Source organism: Sceloporus occidentalis, unplaced genomic scaffold (assembly GCF_023333645.1).
Source record: "Sceloporus occidentalis isolate IW3139 unplaced genomic scaffold, rSceOcc1.0.p SCAF_162, whole genome shotgun sequence".
NCBI classification, from domain to species: domain Eukaryota; kingdom Metazoa; phylum Chordata; class Lepidosauria; order Squamata; family Phrynosomatidae; genus Sceloporus; species Sceloporus occidentalis.
The window spans coordinates 575,208-592,454 of record NW_028317142.1 but is presented as its reverse complement, the minus strand read 5'-3'; the positions used below and the strand labels follow the sequence as shown (position 1 = coordinate 592,454).

Genomic DNA, 17,247 nt, shown 5'->3' with positions numbered 1-17,247 from the left:
TGAGTTAGGAGGTCTTTAATAAGATATCATTAGAAAAGTTTTGGTTCTTATGTATTTGGTAGCACAAATAAAGTCCAAAATATTGTATGCCTATTACAGTAATACCATTAAAATAAGACTTATTGCTATATCAAACGCTTTAACGCAACAAGAAAGTATTTAATCACAATTAAATACTGTAGATTATGCTGCATTTCAGCACATAGCCCAATTACCAGAACAGGTTCATTGCCCCCTCTGTTGTTTCTGATTTAATACGGTAAAACTATAATCAGAAATTTGTATTTCTATGTGTGAAGCCAACAAGGTTTCTTCTAATTCATACAGTCAAATACATTAGGGAGCCCATTGATTTGCACATGAGGCGCTTGAGATGGACTGGCATAATTATTAACCTCTATGGAAAGAGATGAAACATTGACTGATACAAAATAAAGGCAAATGTCAAACAGCAAATGGACGGTCATATCGGCCTGAGTCACGCTGCCTAATGAGACAAGTGCAAAGTGCTTTTTATTAGCTAATGTATTGACAGGTTGTGAAAACTTGGCCACATGCTATGTAGACAGTGATACAGAACAGTATTCTGGTATGAAATTATATTAACCTTTGGAATGTACACCAGAGTGTTATGCCCACGCACGACATAAAGCTAGGGATGGAGCACAATTAGGCACCAGTTTCCATTGTCCATAATTCCATAATTTTGTTTTATACTTTTATAGACAATGGAAGTTTTGACACCGGGTGACACCATCATCGGGTGAGTCTATTGGTCGCCTGCAGGGGCCTCCTCTGGCATCAACTAATTCGTGATGGTGCAACTTGGCCTGGAGAGACCACGGTTTCCCCGCTCCAATAGTTAAAGGTCCGTATAAGCGACTCTATTGGTCGTTCGTACGGACCTTTAACTCTTGGAGCGGTGAGACCAGTGGTCTCTCCCGGCCAAGTTGCGGCACCAGGATTTTAAGTCTGTACGAGTGACTCCATTGGTCGCCAGCAGGGGGCTCGTCCGCCATCAACCAATGAAGTACAGGTGCACTTCATTGGTTAATGGCAGAGGAGGCCCCTGCCAGCGACCAATAGAGTTGCTTGCACGGACATTTAAAATCCTGGTTCCAAAGCTGCTGCGTAGTGCGTAACCCGTTAACCCCGTATTAACTCCTTCTACAAAAAACGGCAAAAAAAGAAGAAAAAAAACGAAGATCAAGATTGTACACAAATATTCGCCCGAACCGAACACAGGAACAGCGAATAATTGTGGAATACGCTAATTTTTTCCCCCCGCAAAGATGAACACGAACACGAAAAGTTAGCCGGCGCCCAAGTCTAGTTAAAAGTAAAACTTCCTGTTGACAAGTTGTTTTCCTATTAAAGTAGACAGATGTGGTGTCGTATATGAGTGATTACGCTAAAGATTTCATTGACATTTACCCTGTACAGTGAATATTGGTGGCACAGATTTACACAAATTCTTAAAGAAATGATCCCGGTGTGTATCTTTAATTATACAATTATGATGTAACACAGAACATACATCACTCATTTTCAAACACATCCTATTGTATGATCAGAAAATACATCAAGGTTGTTTTGGCAACTTCTAAAGAAGGTATTACAAAAGATATTCAAACAGTTCCCTATCACTGTAGATTTGTGCATTAATATTAGTTTTCTTTTTCAAACCTTTCTCCTAAAAATGTGTTTTTTTAGGGAATAGTGAGTACCTTCTTCAATTAAGAGTTTATATAAAAACCTTTTTTTAGGCAGTTCATAAAAAAGCACTTTTTTAAGCCATTTTCTGGATATTATGCTGAGTTTGAGGATCTTGTCTTTAATTAAAAAAGTTCATATGACATACTTTGGCATATCCAAATTCATGTGTGCAGGTAACTATGATTATTAAAAAAAGGAAAATGATGACAGTATTATCACAAACCTGATGGCATCCATTGATCAGATGGCGGCTTCACTAGAGTGTTCACTTGCTCCCAGTTAAAATCGTTGTGTTCAGACTGACTATAACCACATGACTGGTAGGGATCATCAAAAGAACAGCTACCTGTGGATAGAACAGATGTGAAAAAATGGTAAAGATTCAAAGGTCTTGGTGTGTTTCATGATGCATGATAACACGTTCAACACGTTACAAGATCTCATTCACCTTCGAAACTTGAAAAGCAATGGATGACCTACTGTTTCCCAATGGGTATCCACTATGAAGGCATAAAGACCAATCCTAAGTACAAACATAATGTTCTTTAATGCAGCAGAATGGAACATTCATGTATATTGTTCTCATTGTGTTTGTAAGTGAACTGAACTTTACTTTTCTATGTTTTATATTGGGCAGCTAATTAAAGTGATTATTTTCTCAGTAGTTTCCAAAATCTATTTAAAAAGAATGTTTATGGTTTTCTGGTTCTTTCTCAAACTATTACTTAATACTATTAGAATAACTGTATCTGGACATTGTAATATGTTGTAACTTGGGACTATATACGACCCTCTTAAGCATTCCCCGTAGAGACAAAATAACACTAAAACCCTGAGCACTAAGCATCTCTCCTTGTAAACAGCAGAATATTTCAGTTATCCTGGCAAGATTTTATTGGGATTATAATTCTTTAATTATAAAGTCATGGACTATTACCCACAATGCTGCGAAGAGGAGCTATAAAACAATGCAGCATACTTTGCTTGAAATAAGATGCAGATCAGAAGCTGAATCATCTCTGGTGTTATAGTTCCTAGCCACCCACAAATGATGACGGTGTTCATTATATGTGGCAAAGGCAAAAATAAATTTATTTTTTGAATGCAGTCAATTATCAAAATTTTAGTCTAGCATACAGCGGAGGTTATCTATTAAAAGTAATTTTGTATATATGTGCTTGTGTACATACTACATACACACGCTTAAACACATAATATACAGTCCTATTTGAAGGTGCCAAGGTTTACTAGAGCCTTAAAAGTAACAATAATGTGTATTAATGTGTGTTAAGATCTGTTTTAGTGATCGGCCCTCACATTGTATAATCTTTTAATTCTGTCTGTGACACTCAATAAAAAAAAAATATTCCGTAAATACAATTCGCTATACCTACTAATTCCCTGGGAATTGTCTGTCACTCTGAGTGAGGCTTAAAATAAGGACCAATTACTATTTCACTGGGTCAGGGTTAAAGTAAAGACCAATCCGAATGCACATGCTGCACTCTAATTGGCCCCTGTCCCACACACCATTTACATTTCCACAGTGAAAGGTGGTTTCCATGTTTTGCCTTTGTCAGGCCCCCTCTTGACCACCTCCTACCTACCCAATCTGTGCAGCTAAGGGAGGGAGAGAGAGAAAACAGAAAGAAGGTAAAAAACGGAAAGAAAGAGCAAGAAAATAAAAGAGAGAGAGTGCATGTCATTTTAATGATAGGCATATATGCTTGTATAGAAAATTTGCCAGAATAAAGTCTCAGTAAAGCCTTGCCCCTAGCCACAACCCACAAAGAAAGAAGTATTCTCTTTAGCAATTCAAAATGGTCCTACATTGCGACATATCATCCGAAGGAGATCACTTCTCTCTCTCTTTATAGTAATGTGCAAAAGTTTAGACAGGCATGAAAACATGTAAATCAAATCAATATGTGGTATAACCTCCCTTTGCCTTCAAAATAGCATCAATTCTTCTAGGTACACTTTCTGACCAAATTCTCAACTCCGTTTGAGAAATGCTGCCCTAAACTTGCAAGGAACTTCCACCAGGCTTCATGCAAACACTCATTCTTCTACCGCTCTCCAGGCCTTTGGCAAACAAACTGCCTTTTGCTACAGCCAAATATTTCAAATTCAGTCCATAGCACCTGCTGCCATTTTTCAGCACCCCAGTTCCTGTGGTTTTTGTGAATAGTTGAGGCAATTGTCTGTGCTTTGGCCACCATTCCTCAATGAAGACCACTTCTGACCAGACTTCTCTGGACAGTAGATGGGTGTACTAGGGTCCCATTGTTTTCTGCCAATGCTAAGCTGATGGCACTACTAGACATCTTCTGATTGCAAAGGGAAGCAATTCAAACTGAATGAACATCATAAAAAAATAAAATAAAACTTTGAATGAATAAATGGTACATACAATGGATGACCTTTGTATAAGCGGTTTCATACTGTTCTTATGAAATTCCAGCACACAAAGATTTTGTGATAGTTATTGAATATTTATGCATTTTAATAATTTAATGAGAAAGTTTCGTTAACAGTAATAGGTGACATCCTTGCGCTGTAATCACAACCAGCAAGTGTATTTACCAATAAATATACTGTAATGCAAAGTCAGGGTAACATACTGTTTGATATTAGTGTTTATTTGTTTGCTTGTAGGCCCAAAATCTCTGCTACCAAACCTCAGGCAAAATAGTGCTATAGAAAAATGATCACGTTATAAAGAGAAAATACAGCCATGAATAAAATGGATCTCAGGGGTCTGCTAAAATTATGAATTTTATATTAACTCTACATTCTACATTCTACATTTTGTAGCTACTTACAGGGAAACTCCAGTTATCAAATGCACTTTAATACATGTGATAGCTGACTGCATGGAGGGCATCAGCAGAATCTCCTCACCTCGACTGATGGCCTCCTTCTCCATTACAGTAAGTAGTATACCAATGGGAAGGATATTGTTTTTTATAGATCTTAGTGTGGATTACTCTTCCAACATTAAGTTCTCCCTGCCCTGTTGTTAATTTGTTGATTGTTGGTTCAAGCAGCCATTGTAAGAGTGGCTTAAGGTGTTGAGGTAAAGGTAGAAATTTAGAAATACTAAATACTAAATACTAGAAATTTAGTTATACTAAAAGCTGTATGGTGACAGGCCCCCTTTGATAAAATATACCGTATTTGCTCGATTATAAGACGACCCCCCAAAATCTGAATATTAACTTAGGAAAAAAAGAAAAAGCCTGAATATAAGACGACCCTAAAGGAAAAAAGTTTTACCAGTAAATGTTAATTCATGTAAACTATTTTTTTAAATAAAAGCTATGATTGAGAAAAATATTTTTTTTGTTTTTATTTCCTTGTATTTTCCAACCTGTCCCCCAGTTACGCACATCTGCCCCCAGGCTTGCCACACCAATATGGCACTGTGGCCCATGATATGCCTTTTAACCCTCTATATGCCACTGTGCCCCATGGTATGCCTTTTGACCCCCTATGTGCCACTCTGCCTCCAGAAATGCCTTATACCCCTATATCCCATTCTGGCATTTAGGGGGTTAAAATGCATATTATGGGGCAGAGTGGCATATAGGGAGGTATAAGGCATTCCAGGAGGCAGAGTGGCATTAAGGGAGTTAAAAGGCATTGTATAGAGCACTCTGCCTCCAGAAATGCCTTATACCCCTATATGCCACTCTGGCATTTAGGGGGTTAAAAGGCATATTATGGGGCAGAGTGGCATATAGGGAGGTATAAGGCATTTCAGGAGGCAGAGTGCTCTATTAAATGCCCCCTTAACGCCACTCCAGAAATGCCCTATGCCCCCATTTAACACACACACACACACACCCTATACCCCCATTTAACTAACACACACACACACACACACTCTCTCACCCCTCTCTTCCCTCTCTCCCCTTTCAGCCCTCTCTTACCGGTGCTTCCAGCCGGGGCAGCAGGTTGACGTCGCCTTCCGCTGCAGCCGGAAGGAGGTGGAGTTGGCAGGGGGGGTTTGTATGCGTCCGTCGCGTATACTTTCCCCGGCTGTCAGAGATCAGAGTTCCCCGCACCGGTGCGGTTCCGGTGCGGGGAACTCTGATCTCTGACAGTCGGGGAAGGTCTACGCGACGGACGCAGACAACCCCCGCTGCTAGCCACACCTCCTTCCGGCTGCAGCGGACGTTGTCTACGCGAATCGCGTAGACGTCAACCCGCTGCCCCGGCAGTACAGCAGGAAGCACCGGTAAGTGTGTGTATGATGGGGGGGGGGGTGAGACAGGAGGATCCAGGTCCCCTGCAGCGGTGGGGGGGATCTGGATCTTAGTCTCCTAATCAGACCTCTATTTGAGGTCTGATTAGAAGACGACCCCGATTAGAAGACGAGGGGTATTTTTCAGAGCATTTGCTCTGAAAAAAACCTCGTCTTATAATCGAGCAAATACAGGTAATGACATGGACAAAGCTTTTTGACACGATAAATATAATACAACATATGATTTTTGTAGCTGTCAAATATTTTACATATACTGATGGCTTGCTATTTAACATCCGACAATGTAACAGCTTATGTACCTTCAGACAATTCATAGTTCAAGCATGCACAACCTGTGACTACGATGAAACATTGATGGGTATTTTTCAAGTGTCTGCAGATGAAGTATGTGGAAATTGGCAGGTGTCATACATGCTGTTTCTCAAACAACAAACAGTCCAATTCATATTTCCCTTTGGTGTCGCTGTACTTCAGCAGAATAAATCTATAATTTTATGAGGTCATTGAAATGAAATAGAATTGACACTTTGCATGCAGAAGAGTAACACAGGATAGCCAGGATTGCTGAATTAATTATAGATCAGTAAGTTTAGGCATTCTTAGTATTAAGAAACACTGTGCGTGTCTTTCTGTGGTACTGATGATATTCAATGATATTGTTAGGCAGAAAGTAATATGCCAAGTGCCAAAATATTCTGGTTTAAACATTCGGGTAACACTTGTTAATCCAAATGTGTCATTTTATTCTATTTATGGGAAAATGTTTTGTGTTCCATACATATTCCCTCATTATTGTATCCCTTTTCGCAGAGCCTTAACTAGGGATTTTAGCGCTTGGAGTAAGGTCAAACATCGTGCCTCACCCCGATGTCACTTATCCGCTTCCATAAGCCAAGAGTAGGGGCATTGGTGCCAGGCAGCTAAAGTGCACCACTTGGCTTTGGGGACCTGGGACAGCCGCACGTGGAATTTATATTCCTGCCTTTTGAATTACAATGCATTTAAATACTACAGAATGTTGTGTGGTCCTTCTGTGTGAAAAAAACAGTCATTATTGGTTTTGCAACAGATTTATATGCCTGCCTGCACATTTCTGAGTGCACCGCTTTCTGTTGGAGAGTCACAGTTTTGGGGCACTGAGAATCATGGTTGGGTAGACCCTCTGATCTCCCCTGACTGGAAATGCATTCTAAATTAAACATTTTATATTTTAGAAAAACATAAACAGATCGGTATTTGTCTACTAATTCAGTTTTCTGTCATCATAAAAAGAAAAAAATGTGATATGCTTTACTTCTTACATACAATATTACCCTATGTCATTCCATATCTCTTAAGCTGCAAATTACATGCCTGCTATGGCTTTACTTCACATCATTGGAAAGGACAATTGGAGCGTGAGAGTGATAAAGAGAGGTGTACAAGTTAATGGTTAAGGCTGTTCCTCTGGCAACATAATGTGACATTAAATGAGCGAGAGTGACAGCAGCAAATTTCCAGCGCTAGATACTAGTAGATGTAGACAAGGGAAGCATTTCTGGAGACAGCACTGCAACTAAACGTTGCAAATGAATATGGACAATGACTTCAGACAAAGCCAAGCTAATTACCAGTAAAAATACCTAAATCAGCCCGTACAGTTTAACCTCTCCATCAGTGCTGATTGTCTTAGAAAAAAAAAGGAGATAAAAATTTATTTTATTTAAAAAAAATGCTTAAATATGGCCAAAAGAATGTTTAAATATTTCTTTTAATTTGGATAATTCATCTACTTTCTCCTCGTGTATTTGTTTGCTGGCAACCAATTAGATATGTTATGACCCCTATTTTGTCAATAAGATAACAAGATATCTTGTAATCATCACATAAATAGTTATGGGAATAACTCACACAGTATTGTGCCACACAGTCCACCACTCTGACAAATATGTGGACATCATGAAAAAAAATTGACCTAATGAAATCCGAAGTGCAAACGATTTCCAAGAAGAATTGTAATACCAACGATAAAAAGAAATCGGATTATCTGCAGAGAACCCAATCCTCAAGGAGCTCATTTTCATTCCAAACATAGCTTTCTTTTAAATATTGTTACCATTTAACTCCTGACGCCTTAAGACATACTTCATGCTCTGCCATCTCTATGGTGGATTCTGATTTTTAATGAGCATCTTGTCTTCATGTGTCCCAGCAGACAAAAAGCACAAAGCAATCTCAGGTAATTTAAAGCTAGGGTTTGATGCCTCCCATAACCACTTTCTTTTTGAGCTGAAATCTTCCTGCTAAGTCCACGTGGGAGTGTTGGGCTGTTTCAGTCAAACCCAATTTCACTTATTTATCACAAATCCCTACTAGGATGAAGCTCCACTGCGGATTGCTTCTACATACTGCCAGTTACAGGCTTTGAACTCCAAAAAGGGTTTTTGCTTTTTTTAAAGTCAGCCTCAATAACATTTATAAGTCTAAGCGCACTGCATTTTCATTGATTGTGAGAAAATATATAAAAAAAAAAGTTTGCTGCTTGATTTAATGGCTAATCTTTTCCATTTGCTTGATGAGAAGTGCAGCTGCTACAAAGCAATCACCCGTTCTATTAGACAAAAAGCAGTTTGTCGTTCAGAGATAAAGTAATACAAAGTACAATATGATGCACAGAAGGCATTTTTAAAGGGTTGTGTCCCCCCCTCCCATTATTATCATAATTATTTTATTTAGCATAATGAGTGTACATTTAGACTGGATGATACGCTTCCCAGGAAAACAATTAGTTTCCCTTTGCTCCAGTGGCTTTTTACATACATAAATCCCCTATGGAGCTGGAAAACAAAAATGATTTATTCTGTGCTGAAATCAGCAGTGATAATTCTTTTCTCATTTCTATGTCACCCAGCCCCGAAATATATTTTGGAAATCATATTAATGTTTAAATTTTCTGCTCACTTGCTCATGCTACCTGCTCCATCACCCCACAGAGCTAGGTTTAATTATTAAATCATGCACTTTGATGTGTTTATTGCTATTTATGTTCTTAAATTCTAAGTTGCACCCTAATTTCAAGGGGGAGTAAAAAAAAAAAGTCATTTTGGTGCAAAGTTTAAAAAGTTGTTTTATTGCATTAGCAACCAATGCAATGTTCCTGCAGACAAGACATTTCCATTGTATGCGATGGAGAGGACTACATAGTACACAATAAATGTTTTTTATCTCCTCAATGAGTTTCCAGATACTATACTTCTAGGCACTTGGCTATACTTGCCTCCTGGGTTGTTTTCCCCAGATCATGTTTTTGTAGTAAATATGGAAGTCTAACTCCAAATGTATGTTTGCTACGTAAAGTGATATTACTAGTTATACAAGCAGTTTTGCCCCCCCCCCACACACCTCATTATATTGCAATGGATGATGTTTTGTGGTTTCTCAGGAAGGGCCAACATTCCCCTAACGAATGAAATGACTTATTAACTCATTCTACTCTTAACTATACGGAGCACTTATTGATTTTAGATCTTAAACATTTAGAACATATGTATTTTCATGATTGCATGCTTTCTTACAGATGAAGATAAAGTGGTCTTCCAAAATTAAAGAAATAGTTTGGAAGTCATTAAACTATTCTTCCCTCTGCCTCAAAGACATTAGTTACAAATGGGATTCATTGTTAAACTTGGCAGGATACATTTGGCATACCCTCAGCATTCTGGTTGTTGCTTAGCTTTCTTTGGAGCTCTTCGTTCAATTAATTACTGTTTAACTGTATGTGTTTCTTGTACCGAATCACATAATACAAGAAGAGACAATTTAATCTGTGCAACCTTGTTACTTTGCATACATTTCATATTGTGCATTTTGAAAATAAACAAATGTTCGTTTTAAAAAGAAAACAAAAAAAACCAAGAACAAAGCACTGTCTAGACCCTGTCTGAGAATAATCCATTTTCATGTCATAGGAACGGTGATTGTATTTAAATGTAAAATATGGCTTTTAAATGTTGCATTTGAGAGAATAATGATTGGGAATGGTACATCATGGTAGCAACAAAAGAACAATGAAGACTAACTTTAACTTAATAACATAATGTGCCCAATCCTTGGATAACCCATACATTACAGCATCCTGAATGCAACTAAACAAACAAAGCGTAGGACAGGCTCAGTAAATATCCTTGATAATATAATTTCATTGGAGATTACATCTAAAGAATACAAATAAGGACCAGGTTATCCATAAAGTTAAGTTTACATTTAAAAGTGTTGTCCAAACTGCTCTGCAATGTCTTAAGCTAAGTGTAGCATTAGACACACCATACTTAGCACTGTACTGTTGAATGCCCAAACTTTTTCCAGAAATAGTTTGTTAATCATGCAAACTTTTTGCTCCTTATAATACAATTACCATTCCTATGACATGAAAATGGATTATTCTCAGACAGGGTCTAGACAGTGCTTTGTTGTTGTTTTTTTTTGTTTTCTTTTTAAAACGAACATTTGTTTATTTTCAAAATGCACAATATGAAATGTATGCAAAGTAACAAGGTTGTACAGATTAAATTGCCATGCACAGAAATGGAAAAAGACCTCTTAAATGTGTTGTCACTATGTGATTATACCTTCAGAATATAAAATAAAATGACAGATTTGCTAAATGTAAATTTGCATAGCGTACTAGAGAATGCAATTAATGAGTTTGTTCAAGTGGAACAGCATCTTTAAAGGTCTTACTTGGCTGCTGATCCATTGACCAAAAGCCACATTAATTTTATTTATTTTTACTATAAAAGATTGATTTATTTGATTCATGATTTATTTGTGTTTATATTGTGTTTGTTGGCTTAAATTATATGCAAAAGATAATTATTTTATTGTATCAATAAAAAATGTGTGTTATTAATTAATATTAACTAGTCAAAATGACTGGTTATGTTATTTTTTGTGCCAGCTTACAGTTCTGTCACTCCTACTCAAGAGTGTAAGTCTTAGGCCTTAAAACCTCAAAAGTAGCCAGTTGGATTACATCTTGAATGTAGACATGTCCATCACAATGGTGGATACTGTTCAGATAACCTCTTTGCAAGAAACAATATCCAGAATTTCTCTTCCTCATCTTGAAGTCTGGAGTTTGGCACACTTGTTCCTCAAGCTCTGGAGTTCCACCTTCTCAGCTGCCCAATGACTGAGATGTTTCACCTTCTGACTGCTTCAGGTAAACAGGGAGAATGATTGTATAGTTCACCCCACAGCAGACCCAAAACTGAGAGAATAATTTAACTGATAGAACGCATTTCTTACTTCAAAACGGCTCAAGATCTTTGTTGTGAAGTATACCCCTTTCTCAATTTAAAGTAAATATGACCCTGCACTCCATAGAAACTAGAGAGAGAGAGAAGTTACCCGTTCTTGAATGTCTTGTTTGACATCTCCTGCAGAAGGTGTTCCAGCATACGTACCATTATAACAATTTACAAAATAATATTATTCTGCAGTATTGTGCTAAAGCCAGCAACAAAGGAGACAAAGGTATTCAAAATAAATAATGTTTGCTGTCAATAAAAACACATAGAAACCTACAATACAATATGGAAGACCTTTACAATTATACAAATACGCCACTGATATCCCTCTCTCATTCATGTGTACATAACTTCAAATATTTATACTGAAGCAGCTACTGATTCCTCCAGATGTTTTTTAAATCCTCTCCTTAAAGCAATTCAGAATTCAAACTAGGGAGTATCTAATTTCATTTTGTTTTCACTAACATGGTACCACTAAAACGCACTGATTCCTTTAGATTTCTTACAAATTCTTTGCTGACTCTTAATTTCTTATAGGAACAGCAATGAAGTCATCATTAGGTCTCCACCCTGCCTTATTGTTTTAAAGCAGATCATTTGAATTTCCATGAGTGACTCGGTTCCCCTTCCCAAGGAACATAATGTTACAATGCTATGGGAGGGACATATAATGCTTATATTATATTAGGGCTGAAACAACTAATCGATAAAATCGAAAATAATCGATAATGAAAATCGTTGTCAACGATTTTCATTATCGATTAATCGAATAGATTTTTATCGATTAAAAAAAGAGGTTTTTTTCAGAGCAAATGCTCTGAAAAACTCCTCTCCTTATATAATCCGACCTCAAACAGAGATCGGATTATAACACTAGAATCCAGATCCCCCGCAACGCTGCAGGGGACCTGGATTCTCCTCACTGTCGGCCGGTCTCTCACTTCCGTCTCTCTCCCCCCCTCCCATCTGCCTCCTCCCCCCTCCCATACATCACTCTGCCTCTCTACTCGGCTCCATTACTGACAGGCACTTTCCCTGCAGCTTCATAGAAGCCTCAGTGTAAGTGAAGGGCAGTAACGGAAGCTGTCTGTGCGATGCAGACCCCCACCGGCTGACAGAGGATCATCCTCTGTCAGCCGGTGAGGGTCTGCATCGCACAGACAGCCTCCGTTACTCACCTTCACTTACACTGAGGCTTCTATGAAGCTGCAGTGAAAGTGCCTTCAGTAACGGAGCCGGGTAGAGAGGCAGAGCGGTGTATGGGAGGGGGGAGGAGTCAGAGGAGCCAGAGTGGTGTATGGGAGGAGGCAGAGTGGAGTATGGGAGGGGGGAGGAGGCAGAGTGGAGTATGGGAGGGGGGAGGAGCCAAAGTGATGTATGGGAGGGGAGGAGGCAGAGTGGAGTATGGGAGGGGGAGGAGGCAGAGTGGTATATGGGAGGGGGAGGAGGCAAAGTCATGTATGGGAGGGGAGGAGCCAAAGTCATGTATGGGAGGGGGAGGAGGCAGAGTGGAGTATGAGATGGGGAGGAGCCAGAGTGGTATATGGGAGGGGGAGGAGGCAGTGGTGTATGGGAGGGGGGAGGAGCCAAAGTGATGTATGGGAGGGGAGGAGGCAGAGTGGAGTATGGGAGGGGGAGGAGGCAGAGTGGTATATGGGAGGGGGAGGAGGCAAAGTCATGTATGGGAGGGGAGGAGCCAAAGTCATGTATGGGAGGGGGGAGGAGGCAGAGTGGAGTATGAGAGGGGGAGGAGCCAGAGTGGTGTATGGGAGGGGGAGGAGGCAGTGGTGTATGGGAGGGGGAGGAGCCAGAGTGGTGTATGGGTGAGTTATAGTGGTGTATGGGGGGTATTATGAATTTCAGGGCATATAGGCATATCAGGGGGCATAAACATATCTGGGGTAAAATGTATCAGGGGGCTCAGTGGCATATCACTGGCATATAAGGAGTATATCCTTATATGCCAGTGATATGCAACTGAGCCCTCTGATATACCTTTTACCCCCAGATTTGTTTTATGCCCCCCTGATATGCCTAATATCAGGGCATATCAGGGGCACAGCGGAATCTGGCATTTAAGAGGTATAAGGCATATATGGGGGCAGAGTGGCAAGCTGGGGGTCAGATGTGCATAACTGGGGGCAGTTTGGTAAATAAAAAAAATGTAAACAAGGCTTTTTTCTCATAGTTTTTATTAAATATGAAAAATAGTTAACATATGAATTAATATTTACTAATAACTTTGTATTAAAACCTAGTTTGAGAAACACTGTGTTTGGGTTCTTGTAGCTTTTATTATTATGTCAGTAAAATAAGAAGGTGAATAGAGAGAGGCCATTGCAATAAAGAGATGAAAGTGTAAATTGTACGTTTTTTATTGCAATTTTTCTTCAATTTAAAATAATGTATTTTTTTATCCGATTAATCGATTAATCGACAAAATAATCGGCCAACTAATCGATTATTAAAATAATCGTTAGTTGCAGCCCTATATTATATATTATATATATATATATATATATATATATATATAATATTATATTATAATGCCCATCCATACTTGTTGCAGAATAAATTAATACACCATTTTCTGTATGAGTGAATGATATTGTGGGTTTTATGGCGCAGCTCCTAACCATTATCTTGTAATGTCTTGGTTTTTTTTCCATAATCACTTGAGCACACTTGAAAAGATATAAAAATCTTTAATAATAATTTTTAAGCTTATAGCATACTCATTTTGTAGGAATTATACCCAGTATGTTGAATAGTTCTTAGAGAAGATAGAACAGGAGATGAAGTGAATTAACAGCACATATGGACCTTACTGTAGGAATGCACGTTATACAATCGAAACACATGTTTGGGAAGTGATACCTAAGGCTGGGCGAAAAAGGGGTTGTTATCTAGATCCAAAGTAATTCACAAGGGTCCACAATAATTAACCCTTGTTTCTAAGTGAGGTTGATAGAGGGGGAGGCAAAGGGTTGAGATGGAGGGAGTAAAACAAAGGGGTATTAAGTAGTCGGAGGTAATGAAAGCCTAGAGGTGAGGGGGGCTTAGGAACTTTTGAGGACCACAAGAAGAAGCATTAACTGTAAAGATAGCCTACTTTTAAGGGTAGCCCTTTCATTTCAGTAATTTCCATTAATTGATGTCCCAGTATTGTCTGTAATCAGTTTTTATATTTAAAAATGGAATCTTAAATTCATTCTCCCAAGTAAATTTGTCTATTTTCTCATGAAATAATGCAAACTAAGCACAGTGCTTAGCTTTAACATGTTTATATGTTTTTGAAACACAATAACGTAGCATGGGTCAGTTATGAGATCAAGGAGGGATGACACTGGCCATCATTGTAATCAATGAATAAAGTAAATATATTGTTTGGTTGGATTCATTCTAATATCATAAAATTTGCCTCTAAGCACACCCTGACTTGAATTCTGACCCGTGTTACACAAAGGCCACAGGATCTGAGCCTCAAGTCAACTGGAGTGCAAGGAGACGGAAACATCTGCAGGAAGAATTTGCTACAGATGGAAAATAACATTGCTCATTATCATATAAAATAAAAGGAAATTACTAAAACTTATAACCTAACCTATAATCTTATTAACTTAAAAAATCCTTCAGTTTTTACTGACAATTAACAGAAGCATTCAGCTTTTAATGTTTCACTTCTCCATCAACTACGAATTAGATTGTAAGCTTACAAGAGCAGGACCCTTTTTTCTTTTGAACCAGTTTGTTATTGTGTGTGACTTTAAATTATTCTACTGATTGTTACAGCGCTATGGAATCTGCTGTCTCTATATAAATAAATGTAATTCATACCTCATACCTATTACTTTGATGCACTGAAAATACCCTACAACCAGTGCAGGGATAGGTCTCAGAACTGCTGGGTGTTTGCTTATTAGTGAGGTATTTCCCTTTTATGATAAACTGGAGAGAACTTGGAGTTCTCAGATGTTCCAACTGTTTTCATACCACTAATGTATGGGAAAACTCAGGCAGATTTCATTCAATGTGGTAAAATGAAGCAAACGGCAACTTCCTCTCAGGAAATAACTTCCTGCAAAGCCCTTTTAAGCGACTGAATGATTTCCAAACAGAAGAAAGCTAAACCAGGTGATGCCAAGTTAATAATGGTCCCGATTATAGAATGTTTGTAGTAAAATGGATGATTGTTCCTTATTTAGCTTTTTTGCATATATATATATGGGCAGCAACACACAAAATGAAATCTAAGGGGTTATGCATATATAAAAAAAGTGCTCCTGGGTGTAAAGTTTGAAAAGTGGTGTTATCACCAGATTTTGACCCACTTTTATTTGTGCCCAGTCCCGCACTGGCCATCCTGCCACTTACTTTTACCAATGCTTGCCTGGCAGATCCAGTTAAATACTATCCATATATCCAACTTTCAGTTGTATTGGCCACAGGCCTTAAAGTGCTGGTGCTGTTTTAAATCCCCAATATGGCCCTACTTGCGGAATTTTAGTTATAAAAGCAAATCAGTAACAGAACAAAATATACATTACACTTATTTTGGTGTGCATACTTTGTAATTGCAAATACATTTTATAGTATGGCCGCATACATGCCCTCCGGGGAGTCTAACCATAACATTATTACAAGATCAACGTTAAATGAATCTAAATGTTAGGATATTAAGTGATACTGTTGGGTCTCTCTGCCTAATCCAAAAAATGAGAAATTGGCCAATGGTTATATTAAATTATGTTATAATGGTTTTGCAGTAACTCTGGCTACACTTTGAAGTGCACTAAATATGAGTATAAGCCTTCCAGACGCTAATTCTTCACACGGAAACAATAGCTTAAATTGAGAATACATGTTTTTGCTGATATGATTTTTCTTGCTAACATGCCAAAGATAAAGGTTGTTAAATACAATTTAATTCACTCTGGAGTGCAGTTAAACAGATATGACGGATGGCAGCTTGTCTGAGCACTTTCCATTTGTTAAATTATGATGGATGAGTGATGTACATTACTGAATTTCAATGCACTCTCTCTGTCGCTCATTTTCCCTGTTTTCATAAAGAACTTGCAATCAACAATTGTTCTAAATCTATCTCCATCAGAACAATGTGACACTCTGCAATTATGATAAAGAAGTGAAATGCCTAAAATGTTACAGAATGGGCCCCTTGACAATGCATATGATGTGAAGAGCATTGAAAGTGGAACTATGGTGTGACTGTTTGGGGGGGGGGAATCTACAGCACTTTCAGCTTTCAATTAAGTAGTTTGTGCCGCTCTCTGCATAAATGTTTCGGATTCAAGCTTCAAGACTCTCAAAGAAAATAAAAGACAGTTAGGGGCAGCAGTATAATTAGTTATGATTTGCTGTTAAAAAGAAATTTCAGACTGGGGAAATCAGGGTAGGCTGCGAAAACGCTGAAACATAACATTCTGTAAAATATTCTCATTCTCACTGAGAATGAGATCTTCTTTGACGTACAGTAAGATTAAGAGAGAGGGTATAGGGGGAAAGCAATTCACTTTTTGACACTGTTTTTATTTCATATTCCTAATTTACCAAAAATAATATATATATATATAATATTTTTTAATTATCTTGTTATTCTTTCTAACAAGAGATGATTGTTCTAGATTTCATATTTTAAAATCTTCGCAAACCATCAAAACCCCACTATCATCAGAGTGTTGTAATAAGCCACACTAATACATAGTATTCTGCAATATTATGTATATCTGCATAGTATTACATATGTATACATACACACACACACATATATAAGTATATTTTTAGTAAGCCACATACATAGCGCAATAAAATGTATTTTTTTATTCTAATATTTGTGCCGGTTTATTGGGGAAAATGAAGTGTTCCATAACAATCAGCTTTAACTAAACAAGAACTATTTTAATTCATCAGCGTTAAGAAAAAAAAACACCTTCTGTGTCGTCTTCT

General features: G+C 38.0%; 1 protein-coding gene across 1 annotated transcript in view; it reads right to left on the bottom strand.

Moving 5' to 3' along the window:
• Positions 1-17,247, bottom strand: part of LOC149279542 (receptor-type tyrosine-protein phosphatase mu-like) — a 296,024-nt gene that overhangs the window by 253,876 nt on the left and 24,901 nt on the right. Inside the window, exon 2 of the mRNA XM_089501054.1 lies at positions 1,940-2,062. Within this exon, the coding sequence (XP_089357180.1) occupies positions 1,940-2,062 (123 nt within the window). The remainder of the gene's footprint in view (positions 1-1,939; positions 2,063-17,247) is intronic.